The sequence below is a fragment of the Salvelinus alpinus genome, chromosome 14, assembly GCF_045679555.1.
Source record: "Salvelinus alpinus chromosome 14, SLU_Salpinus.1, whole genome shotgun sequence".
Classification (NCBI taxonomy): domain Eukaryota; kingdom Metazoa; phylum Chordata; class Actinopteri; order Salmoniformes; family Salmonidae; genus Salvelinus; species Salvelinus alpinus.
Window position 1 is genome coordinate 54,306,449 of NC_092099.1, and position 21,905 is coordinate 54,328,353.

A 21,905-nucleotide genomic window follows, 5' to 3' on the forward strand; every position below is an offset into this window, starting at 1 on the left:
TTGGACACTATCTAACCTATCTGCTATCTAACCTCCAAACGAGCTTCAATGCCATACAACACTCCTTCCGTGGCCTCCAACTGCTCTTAAACGCTAGTAAAACCAAATGCATGCTTTTCAACCGTTCGCTGCCTGCACCCGCACGCCCGACTAGCATCACCACCCTGGACGGTTCCGACCTAGAATATGTGGACATCTATAAGTACCTAGGTGTCTGGCTAGACTGCAAACTCTCCTTCCAGACTCATATCAAACATCTCCAATCCAAAATCAAAGCAAGAATCGGCTTTCTATTCCGCAACAAAGCCTCCTTCACTCACGCCGCCAAACTTACCCTAGTAAAACTGACTATCCTACCGATCCTCGACTTCGGCGATGTCATCTACAAAATAGCTTCCAATACTCTACTCAGCAAACTGGATGCAGTTTATCACAGTGCCATTCGTTTTGTTACTAAAGCACCTTATACGACCCACCACTGCGACCTGTATGCCCTAGTCGGCTGGCCCTCGCTACATGTTCGTCGTCAGACCCACTGGCTCCAGGTCATCTACAAGGCTATGCTAGGTAAAGTGCCGCCTCATCTCAGTTCACTGGTCACGATGGCTACACCCACCCGCAACACGCGCTCCAGCAGGTGTATCTCACTGATCATCCCTAAAGCCAAAACCTCATTTGGACGCCTTTCCTTCCAGTTCTCTGCTGCCTGCGACTGGAACGAATTGCAAAAATCTCTGAAGTTGGAGACTTTTATCTCCCTCAACAACTTTAAAAATCTGCTATCCGAGCAGCTAACCGATCGCTGCAGCTGTACATAGTCCATCTGTAAACTACCCACCCAATTTACCTACCTCACCCCCCATACTGCTTTTATTTATTTACTTTTCTGCTCTTTTGCACACCAGTATCTCTTCTTGCACATGATCATCTGATGATTTATCACTCCAGTGTTAATCTGCTAAATTGTAATTATTCGATTTATTGCCTACCTCATGCCTTTTGCACACATTGTATATAGATTCTCTTTTTTTTCTACCATGTTTTGACTTGTTTATTGTTTACTCCATGTGTAACTCTGTGTTGTCTGTTCACACTGCTATGCTTTATCTTGGCCAGGTCGCAGTTGCAAATGAGAACTTGTTCTCAACTAGCCTACCTGGTTAAATAAAGGTGAAATAAAAATAAATTAAAAAAAGAACAAATTCTTATTTACAATGACAGCCTACCCCAACCAAACCCGGACGATGCTGGGCCAATTGTGCGCCGCCCTATGAGATTCCCAATCATGACCGGATGTGATTCAGCCTGGATTCGATCCAGGGACTTCAGTGATGCCTTTTGCACTGAGATGCAGTGCCTTAGACCGCTGCGCCACTCGGGAGCCCTGTGTGAAGCCGTCCACAGAGGCATATAATATTCACTAAGGATATTCAAGACGATTGGATACGTATCTAGATACATGGGCATCGACACGATACAGGAACCATACGTTTTAGTTTGAAATGATTCAGTGCTATTGGAGAACGAATTGATGCGATTCAATTCGATGCACTAACATGTGTTGCATAAAACACATTAATTTCCCATTCTAAATTTCAATCTGCTGCTGATGGAGCTCATGAGCTGAGCCTCGCTGAGCTGACGTGTGTGTGTGTAAATGAGTGTATGTCTATGATGTGTGTACTATGTAAGCACCTGAGCTGAGCTATAAGGGAGGCATCTACAGTACCACCCCACTACCACTATCTGGTTAGGGGGGGGCAATGTAGCCTGTTTTCTGTCCCCCCACTTTGGCACTGAAATCACTATCAACCACTAATCAATCATTTTTGAAGATTAAGTGTTTGAGCTAGTAATGTATTAATATTTATTGTGTACAAATTATCTATGACATAGCCAATGCATATATAGCTTAATACGTATTGTGTACAAATTATCTATGACATAGCCAATGCATATATAGCTTAATACGTATTGTGTACAAATTATCTATGACATAGCCAATGCATATATAGCTTAATACGTATTGTGTACAAATTATCTATGACATAGCCAATGCATATATAGCTTAATACTTATTGTGTACAAATTATCTATGACATAGCCAATGCATATATAGCTTAATACTTATTGTGTACAAATTATCTATGACATAGCCAATGAATATACAGCACAACTTTGGATTTCACCCCCATCTCAAAATCAGATAGTTTTGATGTTTTTAGTGAGCTTTTCTCTTCCTGCTTTGACCATGTAGTGCGCCTTGCAAAAGTGAATGCTGTCCTTGTTATGAAATGATCAATTTTACCCTGTATACAGTGGGGAGAACAAGTATTTGATACACTGCCGATTTTGCAGGTTTTCCTACTTACAAAGCATGTAGAGGTCTGTAATTTTTATCATAGGTACACTTCAACTGTGAAAGACGGAATCTAAAACAAAAATCCAGAAAATCACATTGTATGCATTTTATTGCATGACATAAGTATTTGATCACCTATCAACCAGTAAGATTTCCAGCTCTCCCAGACCTGTTAGTTCTTCTTTAAGAAGCCCTCCTGTTCTCCACTCATTACCTGTATTAACTGCACCTGTTTGAACTCGTTACCTGTATAAAAGACACCTGTCCACACACTCAATCAAACAGACTCCAACCTCTCCACAATGGCCAAGACCAGGGAGCTGTGTAAGGACATCAGGGATAAAATTGTAGACCTGCACAAGGCTGGGATGGGCTACAGGACAATAGGCAAGCAGCTTGGTGAGAAGGCAACAACTGTTGGCGCAATTATTAGAAAATGGAAGAAGTTCAAGATGACGGTCAATCAGCCTCGGTCTGGGGCTCCATGCAAGATTTCACCTTGTGGGGCATCAATGATTATGAGGAAGGTGAGGAATCAGCCCAGAACTACACGGCAGGACCTGGTCAATGACCTGAAGAGAGCTGGGACCACAGTCTCAAAGAAAACCATTAGTAACACACTACGCCGTCATGGATTAAAATCCTGCAAAATCGGCAGTGTATCCAATACTTGTTCTCCCCACTGTATAGATTTAAAAAAAAGACCATATACACAGAATTGTTTAAGCAAAACTATTGCTGATGGTGAACTGAAACAATCAAAATAAAATCTATTGTAAGCCCCGTTCAGCAGGTAGCCTGTTAGCAAGATGACTTGTCGCCAGTAGCTTACTTTGATTTTGGTAAAACACAATTTTCAACAGCACATATTGTAGATAGCAATAGCCTAGCAAATTCCATAAGTTGTCACTCAACTAGTAAAGCCTAATATCCTGAAAGGCATTTTAGCATTTGAATGCTTAAGGTTCCGCACAGATGGGCACTGGGCACACTGTGCAGGGCACACTGTGCAGTTTGACTAGGCTACTGATATTCCCTGGGGTTGTTCGGCATGCAAAATGACTTGTAGTTCAATGACTGTCAACACAGATACACGCTTAGTTCCACACCGAATGAGAGGACGCATCAGTTGTCACAAAATAGGAGGTATTTTTGGGAAGTGCAAAGAAAGCTAAAACCCCAAAAAGTTAATCAGCGATTCATAACGTTTGAATAAATTCTCTAACCAATGCATGCTACATTTGGATCGGTTTGGGGTCCGCGGACCAATGCTGACATAACGTTTGAATAGGGACCGATGCATATCGGTGAATCGTTACATTCCTAATCATTAACTATTAGTATTACAGGTCTCCTAGCTGGTCAGACTGGACAGGGCCCTGGAGAAAGCCTCTGAGTCAGGACCACTTTGAACAGATGCTTGATGGGTGTGGGTGTCAGTGTGAGAGAGAAAAAGAGAGCGTGTGTGTGTGAGTGCGTGTACTTGTTATGGGTCTACACCGTGGGATTGTCTCTGAAGTGGGTAGAACACTCCACAGAGAGGAAAGCGGTCATGGTTTGAAGCATCTGCCAGAGCCACTCGAGACTCAAACTGTCTGTGTTCTCTGACCTTAGAGGCATTGTTCGTGTTCCCATATAACAATGTTTCCTCTCTGTCTGTGTTTCCTGAAATAGCTGTGAAATCTGTTCTGTGCCCTTTCAATAGACTAGAGCACGGTAAACAGTCGAATGAGTGTGAGAGCCAACGGGGAGTAGAGTGAATGGGGACATTAATGGGTGTGTTGATGCACTCTTCATGCAGGAGTAAAATGCTATGTTTATCTGAAGCGGGTTACAGTACAGTAAGTGTACCGGTATACATTTTTAGTATATGCATGTGGCCTTGCTAACACCACACGCTTACCAACTGAGCCCAACAGCAACATGAATAGGCCACAGAACTTTTCCCACATCAGTTCCCTAACCAGTGATCAGGAAAAGCTCCGGACTCTATTTTATGAGGGGAAAGTGAGGAAGGAAACGGTTAAAACACTCACTTCTTCATCCAGTCAGCGATGTCCTTGGCTGTACCTCCGTAGTTTTCATAGTGGTGCAGGAACTTCCCCTTCCTAAAGACCGGGGGGGAAGAGAGAGCGAGAGGGGACAACAGAGAGAAGAGCGGGGAAAAAGGCTATAATACATATGCTAGCGACAGTACAGAATGACCCCATTTAGAAAACCCACTAATCCATGTCATGCGTGTTGCACAATGTTCTGAGTTGTGATTCTAAGAACTACGGCACTACCTACTGTAGCCTACTGTTGACTACACTGAAAGAGATGACCTCTAGGAAAGTGCCTTTTATTAACACTAACATCACTTTATTGGGTTGGACAAGGTCCAACAAGGTCCAAATTTGACTTCCGCTTTTATCCCAACCCCTCTGAAAGACACACATACATTCATAGACAGATTGTTTTCGGAGAGGACCCCGGGAGCTGTTGTTGTGGGGTTTAAGTGCCTTGCCCAGGGGCACAACGGTAGGTAATGGCATCTAGGACTTGATACTAGCAACCCTTCGATTGCCAGCTCACTTCCCACCTGATCTTTCTCGTCAGACCTGGGATTCGACCTGGCAACCCTCTGGTTGCTGGCTCGCCTCTCTAACCTGCTGACCCACAGAGGATATACAGGTTCCTCAGAGAGAAATACAGTACATCAGAGAGAGCTGGTTCACTGTTGTGGAAAGTGGAAAGGAAACAAAGGAAATGTTTTGTGAAAAAAAGCTCAAACAATACTTTAACATCACTCGGTTTAATCTTGCTAAAATGTAGCCAACCAATAGTAAAAGAGCACATCTTGTATGGACTCATCGTTATTATGCATTAGAATAGAAACAGGCTAAAAACAGCATTTAGCGCCTAAATTCTGAAGGGGGGGGATTCCAATTGTGTGAATACTGTATCTATGTGGAAACAGATACTCAAGTACTGACTTCATCTTCCCTGACCTCCTGCATGTGTCCCGAGACTGAAACAAATCGGTGGTGGGCCGTAGGACACTAGCTGCTCCCGCTGAACCTAGCGGCTCCCGCTGAACCTAGCGGCTCCCGCTGAACCTAGCGGCTCCCGCTGGACCTAGCGGCTCCCGCTGAACCTAGGTGCTCCCGCTGAACCTAGGTGCTCCCGCTGAACCTAGGTGCTCCCGCTGAACCTAGGTGCTCCCGCTGAACCTAGGTGCTCCCGCTGAACCTAGGTGCTCCCGATGAACCTAGCGGCTCCCGATGAACCTAGCGGCTCCCGATGAACCTAGCGGCTCCCGCTGAACCTAGCGGCTCCCGCTGAACCTAGCGGCTCCCGCTGAACCTAGCGGCTCCCGCTGAACCTAGCGGCTCCCGCTGAACCTAGCGGCTCCCGCTGAACCTAGCTGCTCCCGCTGAACCTAGCTGCTCCCGCTGAACCTAGCTGCTCCCGCTGAACCTATTCCCTGCAGATCCTGGTAATTTTTAACCGTCACTGATCTGCAGGGAATAGAATACAGCAGCCAGAGTTGGACAGTATTAGTGCCACTCATCACTTGTAGTTTAATAGGCACAGAGGGAGAGGCCCTTCTGGGTTCCTACGTTTCGTTTTTTGTTCTGCAAAAATGTTAAAAACACTTAGGCCTAAAGCCTGCAGGTATAATGCATGATAATGCAATTATATAACAAGTTAGAAAGCATTATACATGCAGGCTTTAAGTATCAACAAGATGTTTAACTTTGTGGCCTCTTCACTGGAAAGAAAAGACATCGGAAAGGGAACTTGAACAGCAAGAGAGAGAAAGATCATTGTAACAGCAGTAGGGTTGTTAGCCCCACCACCACTCTAGAGGCTGGGTTGGAAAGCTGAGTGACTGGCACTCGCGGATGCTTTTCAAAGCCTATGTCAGATACTCCAATTAGTGTAATTAGCTCCAATGAGTGTAATTTGCCCAATATTAGAAGTTAAGAAATAAAGTTGACAGCATTAGAAATAAGATATTCTCCTCTTTTCAACTGTAGGTACGTCATTTCTATATAAAGTACCAGTCAAAAGTTTGGACACACCTACTCATTCAAGGGTTTTTCTTTATTTTCTACATTGTAGAATAATAGTGAAGACACCAAAATGATGAAATAACATGTGGAACCATGTAGTAACCAAAAGTGTTAAACAAATCCAAATATATTTTATATTTGAGATTCTTCAAAGTAGCCACTCTTTGCCTTGATGACAGCTCTGCACACTTGGCATTCTCTCAACCAGCTTCACCTGGAATGCTTTTCCAACAGTCTTGAAGGAGTTCCCACATATGCTGAGCATTTGTGGCTGCTTTTCCGTCGCTCTGCGGTCCAACTCATCCCAAACCATCTCAATTGGGTTGAGGCCGGGTGATTGTGGAGGCCAGGTCATCTGATGCAGCAATCCATCACTCTCCTTGGTCAAATAGCCATTAGACAGCCTATATGCGTGTTGGGTCATTGTCCTGTTGAAAAACAAATGATAGTCCCACTAAGCGCAAACCAGATGGGATGGCGTGACGCTGCAGAATGCTGTGGTAGCCATGCTGGTTAAGTGTGCCTTGAATTCTACATAAATCACTAACAAGGTCACTAGCAAAGCACCCCCACACCATCACGCCTCCTCCTCCATGCTTCACGGTGCGAACCACACATGCAGAGATCATCCGTTCACCTACTCTGCGTCTCACAAAGAGGCGGTTGGAACCAAAAAGCTAAATTTGGACTAATCAGACCAAATGACAGATTTCTAATGTCTTTTGCTCGTGTTTCTTGGCCCAAGCAAGTCTCTTCTTATTATTGGTGTCCTTTAGTAGTGATTTCTTTGCAGCAATACAACCATGAAGCCCTGACTCCTCTGAACAGTTGATGTTGAGATGTGTCTGTTACTTGAACTCTGAAGCGTTTAAATGTGCCGCAATTTCTGGGGCTGGTAACTTTGATGAACTTATCCTCTGCAGCAGAGATAACTCTGGGTCTTCCTTTCCTGTTGCGGTCCTCATGAGAGCCAGTTTCATCATATCGCTTGATGTTTTTTTGCAACTGCACTTAAATAAACATTTTTTTGAAATGTTCCAGATTGACTGATGTTCATGTCTTAAAGTAATGATGGACTGTTGTTTCTCTTTGCTTATTTGAGCTGTTCTTGCCATAATATGGACTTGGTCTTTTATCAAATAGGGCTATCTTCTGTATACCACCCCTACCTTGTCACAACACAACTGACTAGCTCAAACGCATTAAGGTGGAAAAAATGTCCACAAATTAACTTTTAACAAGGCACACCTGTTAATTGAAATGGATTCCAGGTGAATATCTCATGAAGCTGGTTGGGAGAATGCCAAGAGTGTGCAAAGCTGTCATTAAGGCAAAGGGAGGCTACTTTGAAGAATCTCAAATAATCAACACTTTTTTGGTTACTACAGGATTCCATATGTGTTATTTCATAGTTTTGATGTCTTCACTATTATTCTACAATGTGGAAAATAGTAAAAATAAAGAAAAACCCTGGAATGAGTAGGTGACCAAACTTTTGACTGGTACTGTATTTGGACACACCTACTCCCTGTTGCACTTCCAAAGCCCTAAGTGCATGAGGGAGTTGTGTGTATGTCTATTGCTTAAAGTAAGGTGGATGAGAGATGAGACTCACTCAAAGTAACAGAAGGTGGGGTAGCCCTTGACATTGTACTCCTGCTTGAGGCCATCAAACTCGGCTGGGTGCACGTTCATCCCAGCCAGCACCTAGAGACCAGACACAGGGAGCACGCACGGACACATAGAATGTATTAAGAATCATCACATCACAGCAGGTTAGTTCATTAGAGAAGCACCAAAAAAAGCTCCACTAAATTAAGATGAATGACTCAAGGGGGGACCATGTAAACAGAACGAGACATGAAAACAGGATGTGTGACAAAGGGGACAATGAAATATGTATTGTAATTTGTTCTATCTTGGTTGACTTTTCAAAACTCAAAGCATCTGTCAAATCCATTTCAATCTGTGAGGTTCCCTGCCTTCATAATGTCAATGTTTCAGGACTTGTGTCAACACAATTTGGGCTTTCTTATTCTTTTTGAAGACTTAAATAAACCTTGAGAAAAATGTCCTCTTCCTTCACCTGTGACGATATGGTGAAAAATGTGTTGGATGACCTGGCGGACTCTTGCTTATAGTCCCAAATCTATCACTTCCTTCTGCTATCACCTCCTCGCACACACCCACACGCCATGCAGAGCCAAAACATAACACTCCAAAAGATGTGTGTGTGCATGAGAGGTAAACGCATTCATTATGCAAATCTCTAAACGAGAGGCTTATTTATTCACTCATCATCAGCCAGACTAGCTGAAATCAGACAAAGCATGTGTCCCAAATGACTTCATAATCCCTATATAGTGCACTACAAAAAAAGGTAATATAGGGAACAGGGTGGAGAGGGTGGCATTTGGGAGCCGAACAAAAACACCTTAATTTAGATCCCATTCCTTTCCATGCTGCTCCATATGAGGCAGACACACGAACAGAAAGATGCAGCTACAGTAGGTGTTTCTAAGCAGTAGCTAGGTGGATCTTCTCCCCTCAGAGTCTCTCTACTACGCCTCTTCTGTGGTTTTCAAAGGTGTTCCCTTGATGCTTTCTCCTGTGTGATATTGATCCTTGGTTGACTCTTTGATCTACTTTCTTGTTGTTGAGCTAGAGATGTTTTACTTTAGCTCCGGAACCAAACTACATCTAGCTTTCAAATTTGATCTGTAACCCGAAAAAAAGAAAAAAGAAAGTGCAATCTGTTGGTTGCTACATCCATTTTTATACTTTTAAAACAATTAGTTATTGAAGACAATACCTTATATGCCTCATGAGCTCAGTTTACCTGTCGAACCCCATCAGAACCCAACACATAAGCTTGTTTTAACTCCTCTGTTTGTAAACAATGTGAATGTAAACAAACACTGTATAGCCTCAAAACGATATTGTTGATATCATGGATGGTCAGTCCTTGTATCCATAGCTCTGGCTGTGAATTGGAGAGTGGTTACATTTCCTCTAGCCCAATCCCTCAGCTTTTTACCAAATCATTGGTGGGGTTGACCTTGGTTATTCTTCCAACTGCAGATTGCTGCTTTAAGACTTCAATTGTACTATTCTGTTTTCAGTGTATATGTGTTTGTGGTGGAGGGAGGAGGACTAAAAGGGAGAGCGAACAAGGGAGCAAACACAAACACTCTGCAGTCTAAACTGGCATATAACCCATACAGAGACTGGAGACTTCAACTGCAGAAAGTTGATCCCATAACTGTGGCTGTGGGGATTTAAAGTGGCAATATGTACCTGTTTCGGCGACCCGACCAAATTCACATAGATATGCGAGTAATAGATCTATCATTCTACTTGAAAGCAAGTCTAAGAAGCGGTAGATCTGTTCTATGTGTACCATCTCTATGCTTTCCGTTCTTACGTTTGGTTTTTTACGTCTTTTACATTCCGTTTTGTACACCATCTTCAAAATAACTGAAACAACAATATTTTTGGTTATGGAAAATATATTTCAGAGCAGTTTAGATTGATGATACAATGATTCTGATGAATGGATTTGAACTGAGAATGTTTTGGGACTAACTACTAGGCAACTAACCCAAAACCACACTCGGAGACAAAGCAGGAGACAGTGTGTTAGGATTTTAAGCAATGTCAATGTGAGAAGATTTGACTTACATATGTACCCTTGGTCTCTGTAGCTGCCTGTTGAAATACGGGCTGCATCCTCTTACAGACACCACACCCTGCAGGAGGAAGAACATGAGACATTACAGAAGCACACGATGACTCGTCTCTCAGTCGCTCTCAATCAACATACTAAACAAGATGAGGTCCATTGTTTTATCAAGGGCCCAGTAGAATATGAATAGAACTTTGGAGAGCTTGATATATCTAGATTATACAACCAATAAACTACTGCAACATGAACAAACAGTTCAACGACCCAGTGCTTTTCCTTTACACAACTACAAATGACCAATCGTTAAGTATTACTCCTCTCAGGTGAAATGTTATAAATCTACGCATTTTAATGAAAAGGCTGGATATAAATTGTAAAAGTTTAATGTAAAAGAAAACCATCTAGAGCTTGTAAATTGGCTGGAGGAGCATGGTTGTACATTTCATCAATTATTTTATTCAATAAAAACCTGATTATCAAAATCAATGAGTCTGGCAGCAAGGGAAGAGGACAAATCTTAGAGGGCTTTAAGGGGCCTCCTTCCACCACATCACTTCCCTAAACTCTCTCTGCTTCCTGGAGGGAGGGATGCATCCCAAATATATTCCTTATATTGTGTACTACGTTTGACCAGGATCCATAGGACTCTGGTCAAAGGTAGTGCACTATGCAGGGCATATGGTGCCATTTGGGATGCACACGTTTCATTTTCCATCTTCAAAGACTCTTCTGATGATGTGCTGTATATTCTATGCCAGTAATTAAAGATTATCTACCAATAGAAGCTATTTGCTCTTATCCCGACTTCTCTAAATAGCTTCGGTAGGAGTTCTTATCAAGAGGTAAAAAACTTATATTAGGAGTCCGTGATTGTGTGTGTGTGTGTGACTCACATGGGGCATAGAACATCATGAGGATTGGCCCCTCCTCCCTCTTCAGAAGCTTCCTGAAGTCCTGAAAGAGAAAGGAGAAGAGCTGTGAGGAAAAAGGGACCTACTGTAGAATGCAGTGAGTGAACTCGGTAGATCGTTGCACAATAGCTCTGCCTGAAAAGTGTACAAGCCGTCAAAACCTTGGATTCTCTACCCTACTCCTGAAGTGTGCACTTGTACACTCCCCCTCATGGATTTAAAAGGAATGGACGCGAGGAGAATATGCAATTAAGATTCTCCCAAGGGCTGCATTCTGATTCTCTATCCTTCTCCAGATGTTTACACTTGTTCACTCCCCCTAATGCATTTTAGAGGTCCATCCCCACTGACCTTCTCCTCCAATGGGGTTTGAGGAGGCGAGGAGAGAGGAGTATGCAATTGACATTCTCCCCGATTCTTCCTCTCCTTGATTCCTCTTCCAAGGTCACTGACCTCTGACCTCTTTGAAAGGGATCCTTTACGCCTCCCAAAGGAGAGTTGTTAAGGCTGACTAATCAACAGATATACTAGGAGCAGGGGGTGGACAACACTGATGCACACTGTCCATCTCTCTTTGGCTCTTCATATGTATCACTTAAAGCAAAGCACCAATCAAAAAGGATCTTTTGGTATTTATTTCATTAGTGCACTGTTGATATAACAATGGAAAACGCATCATGCTGTGGCACTTCCTGTATTTTTAAAGTTCTAGATCTTGAAAACGTGATTTCTGACAAGCAAAACATGTTGGGACTGTGTCAACAGTGAACTAAGGGGGAACAAATCAACAGAAAGGTTGAGTGGTACCTAAGTGACCAGTCGTTATGAGAGTAACTTCCAGACAACAGTTGCTGTCAAACATGCTCATCATCAGAAGACATTTTTTGAACATGCCTTTTGATGGACAGAGAGAGATCAATCTGCACTCAGAGGGTGGGCTCTCCTCTTATCCCAATGCTTTATTCATCCTCACTTCCTGAAAGTCTCATTCAGCAGAAGCTGTTGACACATCTACACCACTCAACAACCCCCCAGGCATGATACGCCACCCAAAAATATAGGATAAAACAGAATGTTAGTTCATCAAAACACTGTTCAAAGGTGTGTGTGCCATTTGTGTACAGAGCTGGGTTCTGACAGCGTGTCGGCCTCGCTGTTGGAAAGCTGTCTGAGAGTGCTGACTGCAGTCAGACCAACTCTCCCTTAATAGACCGTGTTGGAACTCAACTGACGTGAACTTCAGACCGTTTCAGCTTTCTGATGATCACCTGGTCAGTCTATTGCTATGCGTTGTCAGCTTGGAATGTATCAAGGTGAGCATATTTAGTGTCAGGGAGGCTGGAGGGTAGAGCGGCGAGACGACCTCTCCACTCTAACCTTTGATGGGAAGTTTGGGCATTTGTCAGCGGGTTATGAACGGTTGTTGTAAACTGAAAGGAAGTCAACACTGTGGCAGGAAACGCACATTCCCATGCAGAAGCACCTTGCTGTAACACAACATGTTATTTCTGTACTTACTTTCTCAGTTTCTACATGAACAATATCTTTAGCTTCCGGGTTCTCCTCCCAAAGAGGGGCTCCTGTGGGGTCTTTTAAAAACGCCACCATGGACTGGAGGGCAGGAGAGAAGGAGAGACAGACAGAGGGAGTCGAAACAATCATTATCATTCTGTCACAACAAAAAGTGATGTTCACCCTCTAGATTCTAGACATAGTGCTAAACACAAAGATAATTCCACATCATTTAAAAATATACATTTCCCACAGTTGTCATACAAAACCGAAGAGAAGGTTCTAGTCTAACAGATGGCAGATGGTATAAATGTCCATCTCACTGTTCTCCCATCCATCCATCGCAAAGTAACCATGTAAGCAATTTCCACACGTTAACTGTTCATAATGACTTTGATGAGCCTTCCAGACAGACATGAATAGCCATTTAAATACAGCAGCCGATAGGGTTGAATGTTTCCCGTCCTAACTAAAACACAGCTCCCTTTCTGTTCTGCTCAGACATACACTAACTTTATAATTACATGTTTTTCTCCATTTCAACAAATGAAATTGATCCCTTGACTTTAAGGTATTCATATAAGTCACATTCTCAGTGAGGTTATTACACCTGTCTTACCTTATTACCAACTAGACTACTATGTACTGATGTGTTCACAGCCTCATCCCCTGCCAATGGGCTGGACCAGCCAGGACCAGCCAGGCCAGAGAGACAGCAGATCTACTCCATTACGTCAGCCTCTCTCATGCCAGCGCTCTGACTATAAAGCACTCATAAACCCATTGGATTATCAAGTCTTGACTAACCACAAGTCTGTCCAATCGGCATCATCGTGCAGGAAGAGAACCATGGTGATATACAGAAACAGAGGCAATAAGAGAATGAAATCCCATTAATTTAACCAGGAAACAAAGATGTCCCTGAAATAATGACTGTTGATTGAGACCTTGGGGGACAATGAGTGAGTCAGTAAAGACCTTGTATGTAGCAGGTCTGTTGTACTCTGTATGGAACGTCCCATCTCTGCAAGACACAAGAACATGATTCAGTTAATAAAGAGTAGTAGTAGGGCACTTCTGGTTTAGCATGGCCTTGACTGACTTCCTGGAGAAGATTCCTACATGTCATTCTTTCTGACGGCGGCACCTCTTCTAAGCGACATACAGTAAAACAATGAGGTACATGTTACAGTTGAGATACTCACTTATAATGCAGGAGATCTGCGCCACCACTTTTAGAGCTGGGATCCACTTTCACTTTCTTACACAGTTTACGACCCTCTGAATCACTGACAGAGAGAGAGACGGAGGGAGGGAGCGAGCGAGAGAGAGAGAGAGAGATGGAGGGAGGAACAGAGAGAGAGAGAGAGAGGGACAGAGAGAGACGGAGGGAGAGAGAGAGAGATGGAGGGAGGGAGGGACAGAGAGAGAGAGAGAGAGAGGGACAGAGAGAGGGACAGAGAGAGAGAGAGAGAGATGGAGGGAGGGAGAGAGACGGAGAGAGAGAGAGAGAGATGGAGGGAGGAACAGAGAGAGAGAGAGAGAGGGACAGAGAGAGACGGAGGGAGAGAGAGAGAGATGGAGGGAGGGAGGGACAGAGAGAGAGAGAGAGAGAGGGACAGAGAGAGGGACAGAGAGAGAGAGAGAGAGATGGAGGGAGGGAGAGAGACGGAGAGAGAGAGAGAGAGATGGAGGGAGGGAGGGACAGAGAGAGAGAGAGAGAGAGGGACAGAGAGAGGGACAGAGAGAGAGAGAGAGAGATGGAGGGAGGGAGAGAGACGGAGAGAGAGAGAGAGATGGAGGGAGGGAGAGACAGAGAGAGAGAGAGAGAGAGAGAGAGAGAGATGGAGGGAGGGACAGAGAGAGACGGAGGGAGGGACAGAGAGAGACGGAGGGAGAGAGAGAGAGACGGAGGGAGAGAGAGAGAGAGGGAGAGACAGAGAGAGAGAGAGAGGGAGGGAGGGAGGGAGGGACAGAGAGAGAGAGAGAGAGAGAGAGAGAGAGAGAGAGAGAGAGAGAGAGAGAGAGAGAGAGAGACAGAGAGAGACGGAGGGAGAGAGAGAGAGATGGAGGGAGGGACAGAGAGAGAGAGAGACAGAGAGAGAGACAGAGAGAGAGAGAGACAGAGAGAGAGACAGAGAGAGGGACAGAGAGAGGGACAGAGAGAGAGAGAGAGAGATGGAGGGAGGGAGAGAGACGGAGAGAGAGAGAGAGAGATGGAGGGAGGGAGAGACAGAGAGAGAGAGAGAGAGAGAGAGAGAGAGAGAGAGAGAGAGAGAGAGAGAGAGAGAGAGAGAGAGAGAGAGAGAGAGAGAGAGAGAGAGAGATGGAGGGAGGGACAGAGAGAGACGGAGGGAGGGACAGAGAGAGACGGAGGGAGAGAGAGAGAGACGGAGGGAGAGAGAGATGGAGGGAGGGAGAGACAGAGAGAGAGATGGAGGGAGGGAGGGAGGGAGGGACAGAGAGAGAGAGAGAGAGAGAGAGAGAGAGAGAGAGAGAGAGAGAGAGAGACAGAGAGAGACGGAGGGAGAGAGAGAGAGATGGAGGGAGGGACAGAGAGAGAGAGAGACAGAGAGAGAGACAGAGAGAGAGAGAGAGAGAGAGAGAGAGAGAGAGAGAGAGAGAGAGAGAGAGAGAGAGAGAGAGAGAGAGAGAGAGAGAGAGAGACAGACAGAGAGAGGGACAGAGAGAGGGACAGAGAGAGAGACGGAGGGAGAGAGAGAGAGACGGAGGGAGGGACAGAGAGAGAGAGAGAGAGACGGAGGGAGGGAGAGACAGAGAGAGGGACAGACAGAGAGAGAGAGAGAGACAGACAGAGAGAGAGATGGAGGGAGGGACAGAGAGAGCGAGAGGGGGGGGGGGAGGGACAGAGAGAGAGAGAGAGAGACAGAGAGAGAGATGGAGGGACAGAGAGAGAGACAGAGAGAGAGATGGAGGGACAGAGAGAGAGACAGATGGAGGGACAGAGAGAGAGACAGAGAGAGAGAGAGAGAGATGGAGGGACAGAGAGAGGGACAGAGAGAGGGACAGAGAGAGGGACAGAGAGAGAGACAGAGAGAGAGACAGAGAGAGAGACAGAGAGAGAGACAGAGAGAGACAGAGACAGAGACAGAGACAGAGACAGAGAGAGAGAGAGAGAGAGAGAGAGAGAGACAGAGAGAGAGAGAGCAAGAGAGAGGGACAGACAGAGAGCGAGAGAGAGGGACAGACAGAGAGCGAGAGAGAGGGACAGACAGAGAGCGAGAGAGAGGGACAGAGAGATGGAGGGAGGGAGGGACAGAGAGATGGAGGGAGGGAGGGACAGAGAGATGGAGGGAGGGAGGGACAGAGAGATGGAGGGAGGGAGGGACAGAGAGATGGAGGGAGGGAGGGACAGAGAGATGGAGGGAGGGACAGAGAGAGAGAGGGAGACATGGAGGGACAGAGAGAGAGAGGGAGACATGGAGGGACAGAGAGAGAGAGAGAGACATGGAGGGACAGAGAGAGAGAGAGAGAGAGAGAGAGAGAGAGAGAGAGAGAGAGAGAGAGAGAGAGAGATGGATGGAGGGAGGGACAGAGAGAGAGATGGAGGGAGGGACAGAGAGAGAGATGGAGGGAGGGACAGAGAGAGAGATGGAGGGAGGGACAGAGAGAGACATGGAGGGACAGAGAGAGAGACATGGAGGGACAGAGAGAGAGACATGGAGGGACAGAGAGACAGAGAGAGAGATGGAGGGACAGAGAGAGAGACAGAGAGAGAGATGGAGGGAGAGAGAGAGAGATGGAGGGAGAGAGAGAGAGATGGAGGGACAGAGAGAGAGATGGAGGGACAGAGAGAGAGATGGAGGGACAGAGAGAGAGAGATGGAGGGACAGAGAGAGAGATGGAGGGACAGAGAGAGAGAGATGGAGGGACAGAGAGAGAGAGATGGAGGGACAGAGAGAGAGAGATGGAGGGACAGAGAGAGAGAGATGGAGGGACAGAGAGAGAGAGATGGAGGGACAGAGAGAGAGATGGAGGGACAGAGAGAGAGATGGAGGGACAGAGAGAGAGATGGAGGGACAGAGAGATGGAGGGAGAGAGAGATGGAGGGAGAGAGAGATGGAGGGAGAGAGAGAGATGGAGGGACAGAGAGCGAGATGGAGGGACAGAGAGCGAGATGGAGGGACAGAGAGCGAGATGGAGGGACAGAGAGAGAGAGATGGAGGGACAGAGAGATGGAGGGAGAGAGAGATGGAGGGAGAGAGAGAGATGGAGGGACAGAGAGAGAGATGGAGGGACAGAGAGCGAGATGGAGGGACAGAGAGCGAGATGGAGGGAGAGAGAGAGAGATGGAGGGACAGAGAGCGAGATGGAGGGAGAGAGAGAGAGATGGAGGGACAGAGAGATGGAGGGAGAGAGAGATGGAGGGAGAGAGAGAGATGGAGGGACAGAGAGAGAGATGGAGGGACAGAGAGCGAGATGGAGGGACAGAGAGAGAGATGGAGGGACAGAGAGCGAGATGGAGGGACAGAGAGCGAGATGGAGGGACAGAGAGAGAGATGGAGGGACAGAGAGCGAGATGGAGGGACAGAGAGAGAGATGGAGGGACAGAGAGATGGAGGGAGAGAGAGACAGAGGGACAGAGAGAGAGATGGAGGGACAGAGAGAGAGATGGAGGGACAGAGAGCGAGATGGAGGGACAGAGAGAGAGATGGAGGGACAGAGAGAGAGATGGAGGGACAGAGAGCGAGATGGAGGGACAGAGAGAGAGATGGAGGGACAGAGAGAGAGAGATGGAGGGACAGAGAGAGAGAGATGGAGGGACAGAGAGAGAGAGATGGAGGGACAGAGAGAGAGAGATGGAGGGACAGAGAGAGAGATGGAGGGACAGAGAGAGAGATGGAGGGACAGAGAGAGAGATGGAGGGACAGAGAGATGGAGGGAGAGAGAGATGGAGGGAGAGAGAGATGGAGGGAGAGAGAGAGATGGAGGGACAGAGAGCGAGATGGAGGGACAGAGAGCGAGATGGAGGGACAGAGAGCGAGATGGAGGGACAGAGAGAGAGAGATGGAGGGACAGAGAGATGGAGGGAGAGAGAGATGGAGGGAGAGAGAGAGATGGAGGGACAGAGAGAGAGATGGAGGGACAGAGAGCGAGATGGAGGGACAGAGAGCGAGATGGAGGGAGAGAGAGAGAGATGGAGGGACAGAGAGCGAGATGGAGGGAGAGAGAGAGAGATGGAGGGACAGAGAGATGGAGGGAGAGAGAGATGGAGGGAGAGAGAGAGATGGAGGGACAGAGAGAGAGATGGAGGGACAGAGAGCGAGATGGAGGGACAGAGAGAGAGATGGAGGGACAGAGAGCGAGATGGAGGGACAGAGAGCGAGATGGAGGGACAGAGAGAGAGATGGAGGGACAGAGAGCGAGATGGAGGGACAGAGAGAGAGATGGAGGGACAGAGAGATGGAGGGAGAGAGAGATGGAGGGACAGAGAGAGAGATGGAGGGACAGAGAGAGAGATGGAGGGACAGAGAGCGAGATGGAGGGACAGAGAGAGAGATGGAGGGACAGAGAGAGAGATGGAGGGACAGAGAGCGAGATGGAGGGACAGAGAGAGAGATGGAGGGACAGAGAGAGAGATGGAGGGACAGAGAGAGAGATGGAGGGACAGAGAGAGAGATGGAGGGACAGAGAGAGATGGAGGGACAGAGAGCGAGATGGAGGGACAGAGAGAGAGATGGAGGGACAGAGAGAGAGATGGAGGGACAGAGAGCGAGATGGAGGGACAGAGAGAGAGATGGAGGGACAGAGAGAGAGATGGAGGGACAGAGAGAGAGATGGAGGGACAGAGAGAGAGATGGAGGGACAGAGAGAGAGATGGAGGGACAGAGAGAGAGATGGAGGGACAGAGAGAGAGATGGAGGGACAGAGAGAGAGATGGAGGGAGGGAGAGCGAGAAACAAATGTAAACGTCAAAAACATTAACAGAGGTTGAAAAGCCACTGTGGAATTAATATTGACTCCATCAAGTCTTGTTAATAAGATCTCTGCATAGAGACATGAATACTGTCACCGGACACGGAGACCCAAAATCATTCTGTCACAACAAACACATACAGAAACTAGTCTGTAGAGGGAGTTGATTATACTGAGGTTTACAGTACAGACACACACCAGTCTGTAGAGGGAGTTGATTAGACTGAGGTTTACAGTACAGACACACACCAGTCTGTAGAGGGAGTTGATTAGACTGAGGTTTACAGTACAGACACACACCAGTCTGTAGAGGGAGTTGATTATACTGAGGTTTACAGTACAGACACACACCAGTCTGTAGAGGGAGTTGATTAGACTGAGGTTTACAGTACAGACACACACCAGTCTGTAGAGGGAGTTGATTAGACTGAGGTTTACAGTACAGACACACACCAGTCTGTAGAGGGAGTTGATTAGACTGAGGTTTACAGTACAGACACACACCAGTCTGTAGAGGGAGTTGATTAGACTGAGGTTTACAGTACAGACACACACCAGTCTGTAGAGGGAGTTGATTAGGCTGAGGTTTACAGTACAGACACACACCAGTCTGTAGAGGGAGTTGATTAGACTGAGGTTTACAGTACAGACACACACCAGTCTGTAGAGGGAGTTGATTAGGCTGAGGTTTACAGTACAGACACACACCAGTCTGTAGAGGGAGTTGATTAGACTGAGGTTTACAGTACAGACACACACCAGTCTGTAGAGGGAGTTGATTAGGCTGAGGTTTACAGTACAGACACACACCAGTCTGTAGAGGGAGTTGATTAGACTGAGGTGTACAGTACAGACACACACCAGTCTGTAGAGGGAGTTGATTAGGCTGAGGTTTACAGTACAGACACACACCAGTCTGTAGAGGGAGTTGATTAGACTGAGGTGTACAGTACAGACACACACCAGTCTGTAGAGGGAGTTGATTAGGCTGAGGTGTACAGTACAGACACACACCAGTCTGTAGAGGGAGTTGATTAGACTGAGGTGTACAGTACAGACACACACCAGTCTGTAGAGGGAGTTGATTAGGCTGAGGTTTACAGTACAGACACACACCAGTCTGTAGAGGGAGTTGATTAGACTGAGGTTTACAGTACAGACACACACCAGTCTGTAGAGGGAGTTGATTAGACTGAGGTGTACAGTACAGACACACACCAGTCTGTAGAGGGAGTTGATTAGACTGAGGTGTACAGTACAGACACACACCAGTCTGTAGAGGGAGTTGATTAGACTGAGGTTTACAGTACAGACACACACCAGTCTGTAGAGGGAGTTGATTAGGCTGAGGTTTACAGTACAGACACACACCAGTCTGTAGAGGGAGTTGATTAGGCTGAGGTTTACAGTACAGACACACACCAGTCTGTAGAGGGAGTTGATTAGGCTGAGGTTTATGTAAAGAACACAAATCCATTATGTAAAGAACACAAATCCAAATCCAAGTACATTCAGCCTCACGTCCAATACATTTTTGTTGACCCTTATTTTACCAGGTAAGTTGACTGAGAACACATTCTCCTTTACAGTAACGACCTGGGGAATAGTTACCGGGGAGAGGGGGGTGGGGGGTGAGTTAGCGAATTGGAAGCTGGGGATGATTAGGTGGCCTTGATGGTTGGGAATTTAGCCAGGACACGGGCAAAATTATTCTTACAATAATTGCCATGAGATGTTTAATGACCAAATAGAGTTTCTGACCAGACCAGCAGCATCTGTTCTCCCATCCAGGGACCGACCAGGACCAACCCCGCTTACTGTCGCTTCAAAGGCAAGTCAGCAGTAGGATGCAGGGTGGTATGCTTCTGGCCTATCCACAGATGTGGGAGGGGCCTTTGTCATATTTCCCAGAATGCTCTGTTGCAGGTAGATTTTTAAAATGGTTTGTTTCAATATCTGTGTTTTCAATGCTACACAAAGATAAGAAACATCAATTTTTCTATACGAATCCAATCTGAATGTGGTTGGATTTATAGCAACTGATTAGTGAGACACACAGCTGTTCCAGCGGTGACGGGAGTCTTCAAGTACTGGGTTTTCCAACCAACTGAAGAGGTTCCATCTTTAGAGGAACACACACACCCCCAAACCTACATATTCACCACCCACACAAAGCACAGCTCTCTCTTGACGATAATAACTCCCCTTCTCTCCAGTGATAATGAGCATGGGAGTGTATTACATAAGGACAGAGACAGAGAGAGACGGAGTGAGTGAGTGAGTGAGTGAGTGAGTGAGTGAGTGAGTGAGTGGAGAGCTAAGCCCTATGCTAAAGGAAATTCAAAGAGATGGAATTAAATTACAGCTCTGAATGCACAGGCCCCCCATCAGAAAAATATCCAGCGCACTGTCCTTTAATATAAAAAGAGAGGCTGTCATTAGTGCTATATACACACTCCCCTACGTTTTTATTAAAATAGTGAGGCTATAACTTTTCATTTGGCTCTATACTTCTGCATTTGGGATTTGAGATCCAATGTTTCATATGAGATAACAGTACAGAATGTCACCGGAGAACTTTTAACTTCAACAAGAGAGTAACCAGAGACAGGGAGTTAAATCTATGAAGTTATCCACAGATGTGGGAAGGGCCTCTGTCATATTTCCCAGCATGCTCTGCTGCAGGTTGATCTTTTAAATTTGTTTTCACATGTAAATTGATTGGTTTTGATCTTCTGCTACACTAGGATAAGAAACATACAGATTAGATTAGTATAGAAATCTGTATGTGGTTGGATATATAGCAACTGTTAGTGAGATAGTTGTTCCAGTTTACATGGTGTAGGTAGTCTTCATGTGCTGGATTTCCTCCCCTACTCTGTCAGGCATTCTAAATGCAAGTTTTGAGAGACGTAAAAGCTCTGGTCATCTTCCATTACGTTGGCTTCCAACAGAGATTGAATATCAAACTGCAAACCACCATAATGTGACACATTAAGAAATATTCAAATAAAGCTTTACACCTTTATAACTCAAAGGAAGTAAACTGAAAGGTAAGTGTACTCTGCTGTAGTTGATTGTTAATTCAAAACACAGAAGTGTAAAACGGCATGGGACTTGATTAAAAACGACACTGAACAGAGTCATCTGGCAAACCCAGTTGGAAGAGGGAACACAGGGGGTGTTTGGAGGATGTGAGAAGAGGGAACACAGGGGGTGTTTGGAGGATGTGAGAAGAGGGAACACAGGGGGTGTTTGGAGGATGTGAGAAGAGGGAACACAGGGGGTGTTTGGAGGATGTGAGAAGAGGGAACACAGGGGGTGTTTGGAGGATGTGAGAAGAGGGAACACAGGGGGTGTTTGGAGGATGTGAGAAGAGGGAACACAGGGGGTGTTTGGAGGATGTGAGAAGAGGGAACACAGGGGGTGTTTGGAGGATG

At 46.0% G+C, this 21,905-nt stretch overlaps 1 protein-coding gene across 1 annotated transcript in view; it reads right to left on the minus strand.

Annotated features, from left to right (window-relative positions):
• Positions 1–21,905, minus strand: part of LOC139539087 (protein disulfide-isomerase A5-like) — a 67,027-nt gene that overhangs the window by 30,066 nt on the left and 15,056 nt on the right. The window contains exons 4-10 of the mRNA XM_071341830.1: positions 13,734–13,817; positions 13,507–13,552; positions 12,535–12,627; positions 10,999–11,059; positions 10,102–10,169; positions 8,036–8,127; positions 4,399–4,470 (exon numbers count right to left, since the gene is read on the minus strand). Coding sequence (XP_071197931.1) covers positions 4,399–4,470; positions 8,036–8,127; positions 10,102–10,169; positions 10,999–11,059; positions 12,535–12,627; positions 13,507–13,552; positions 13,734–13,817 — 516 coding nt within the window. The remainder of the gene's footprint in view (positions 1–4,398; positions 4,471–8,035; positions 8,128–10,101; positions 10,170–10,998; positions 11,060–12,534; positions 12,628–13,506; positions 13,553–13,733; positions 13,818–21,905) is intronic.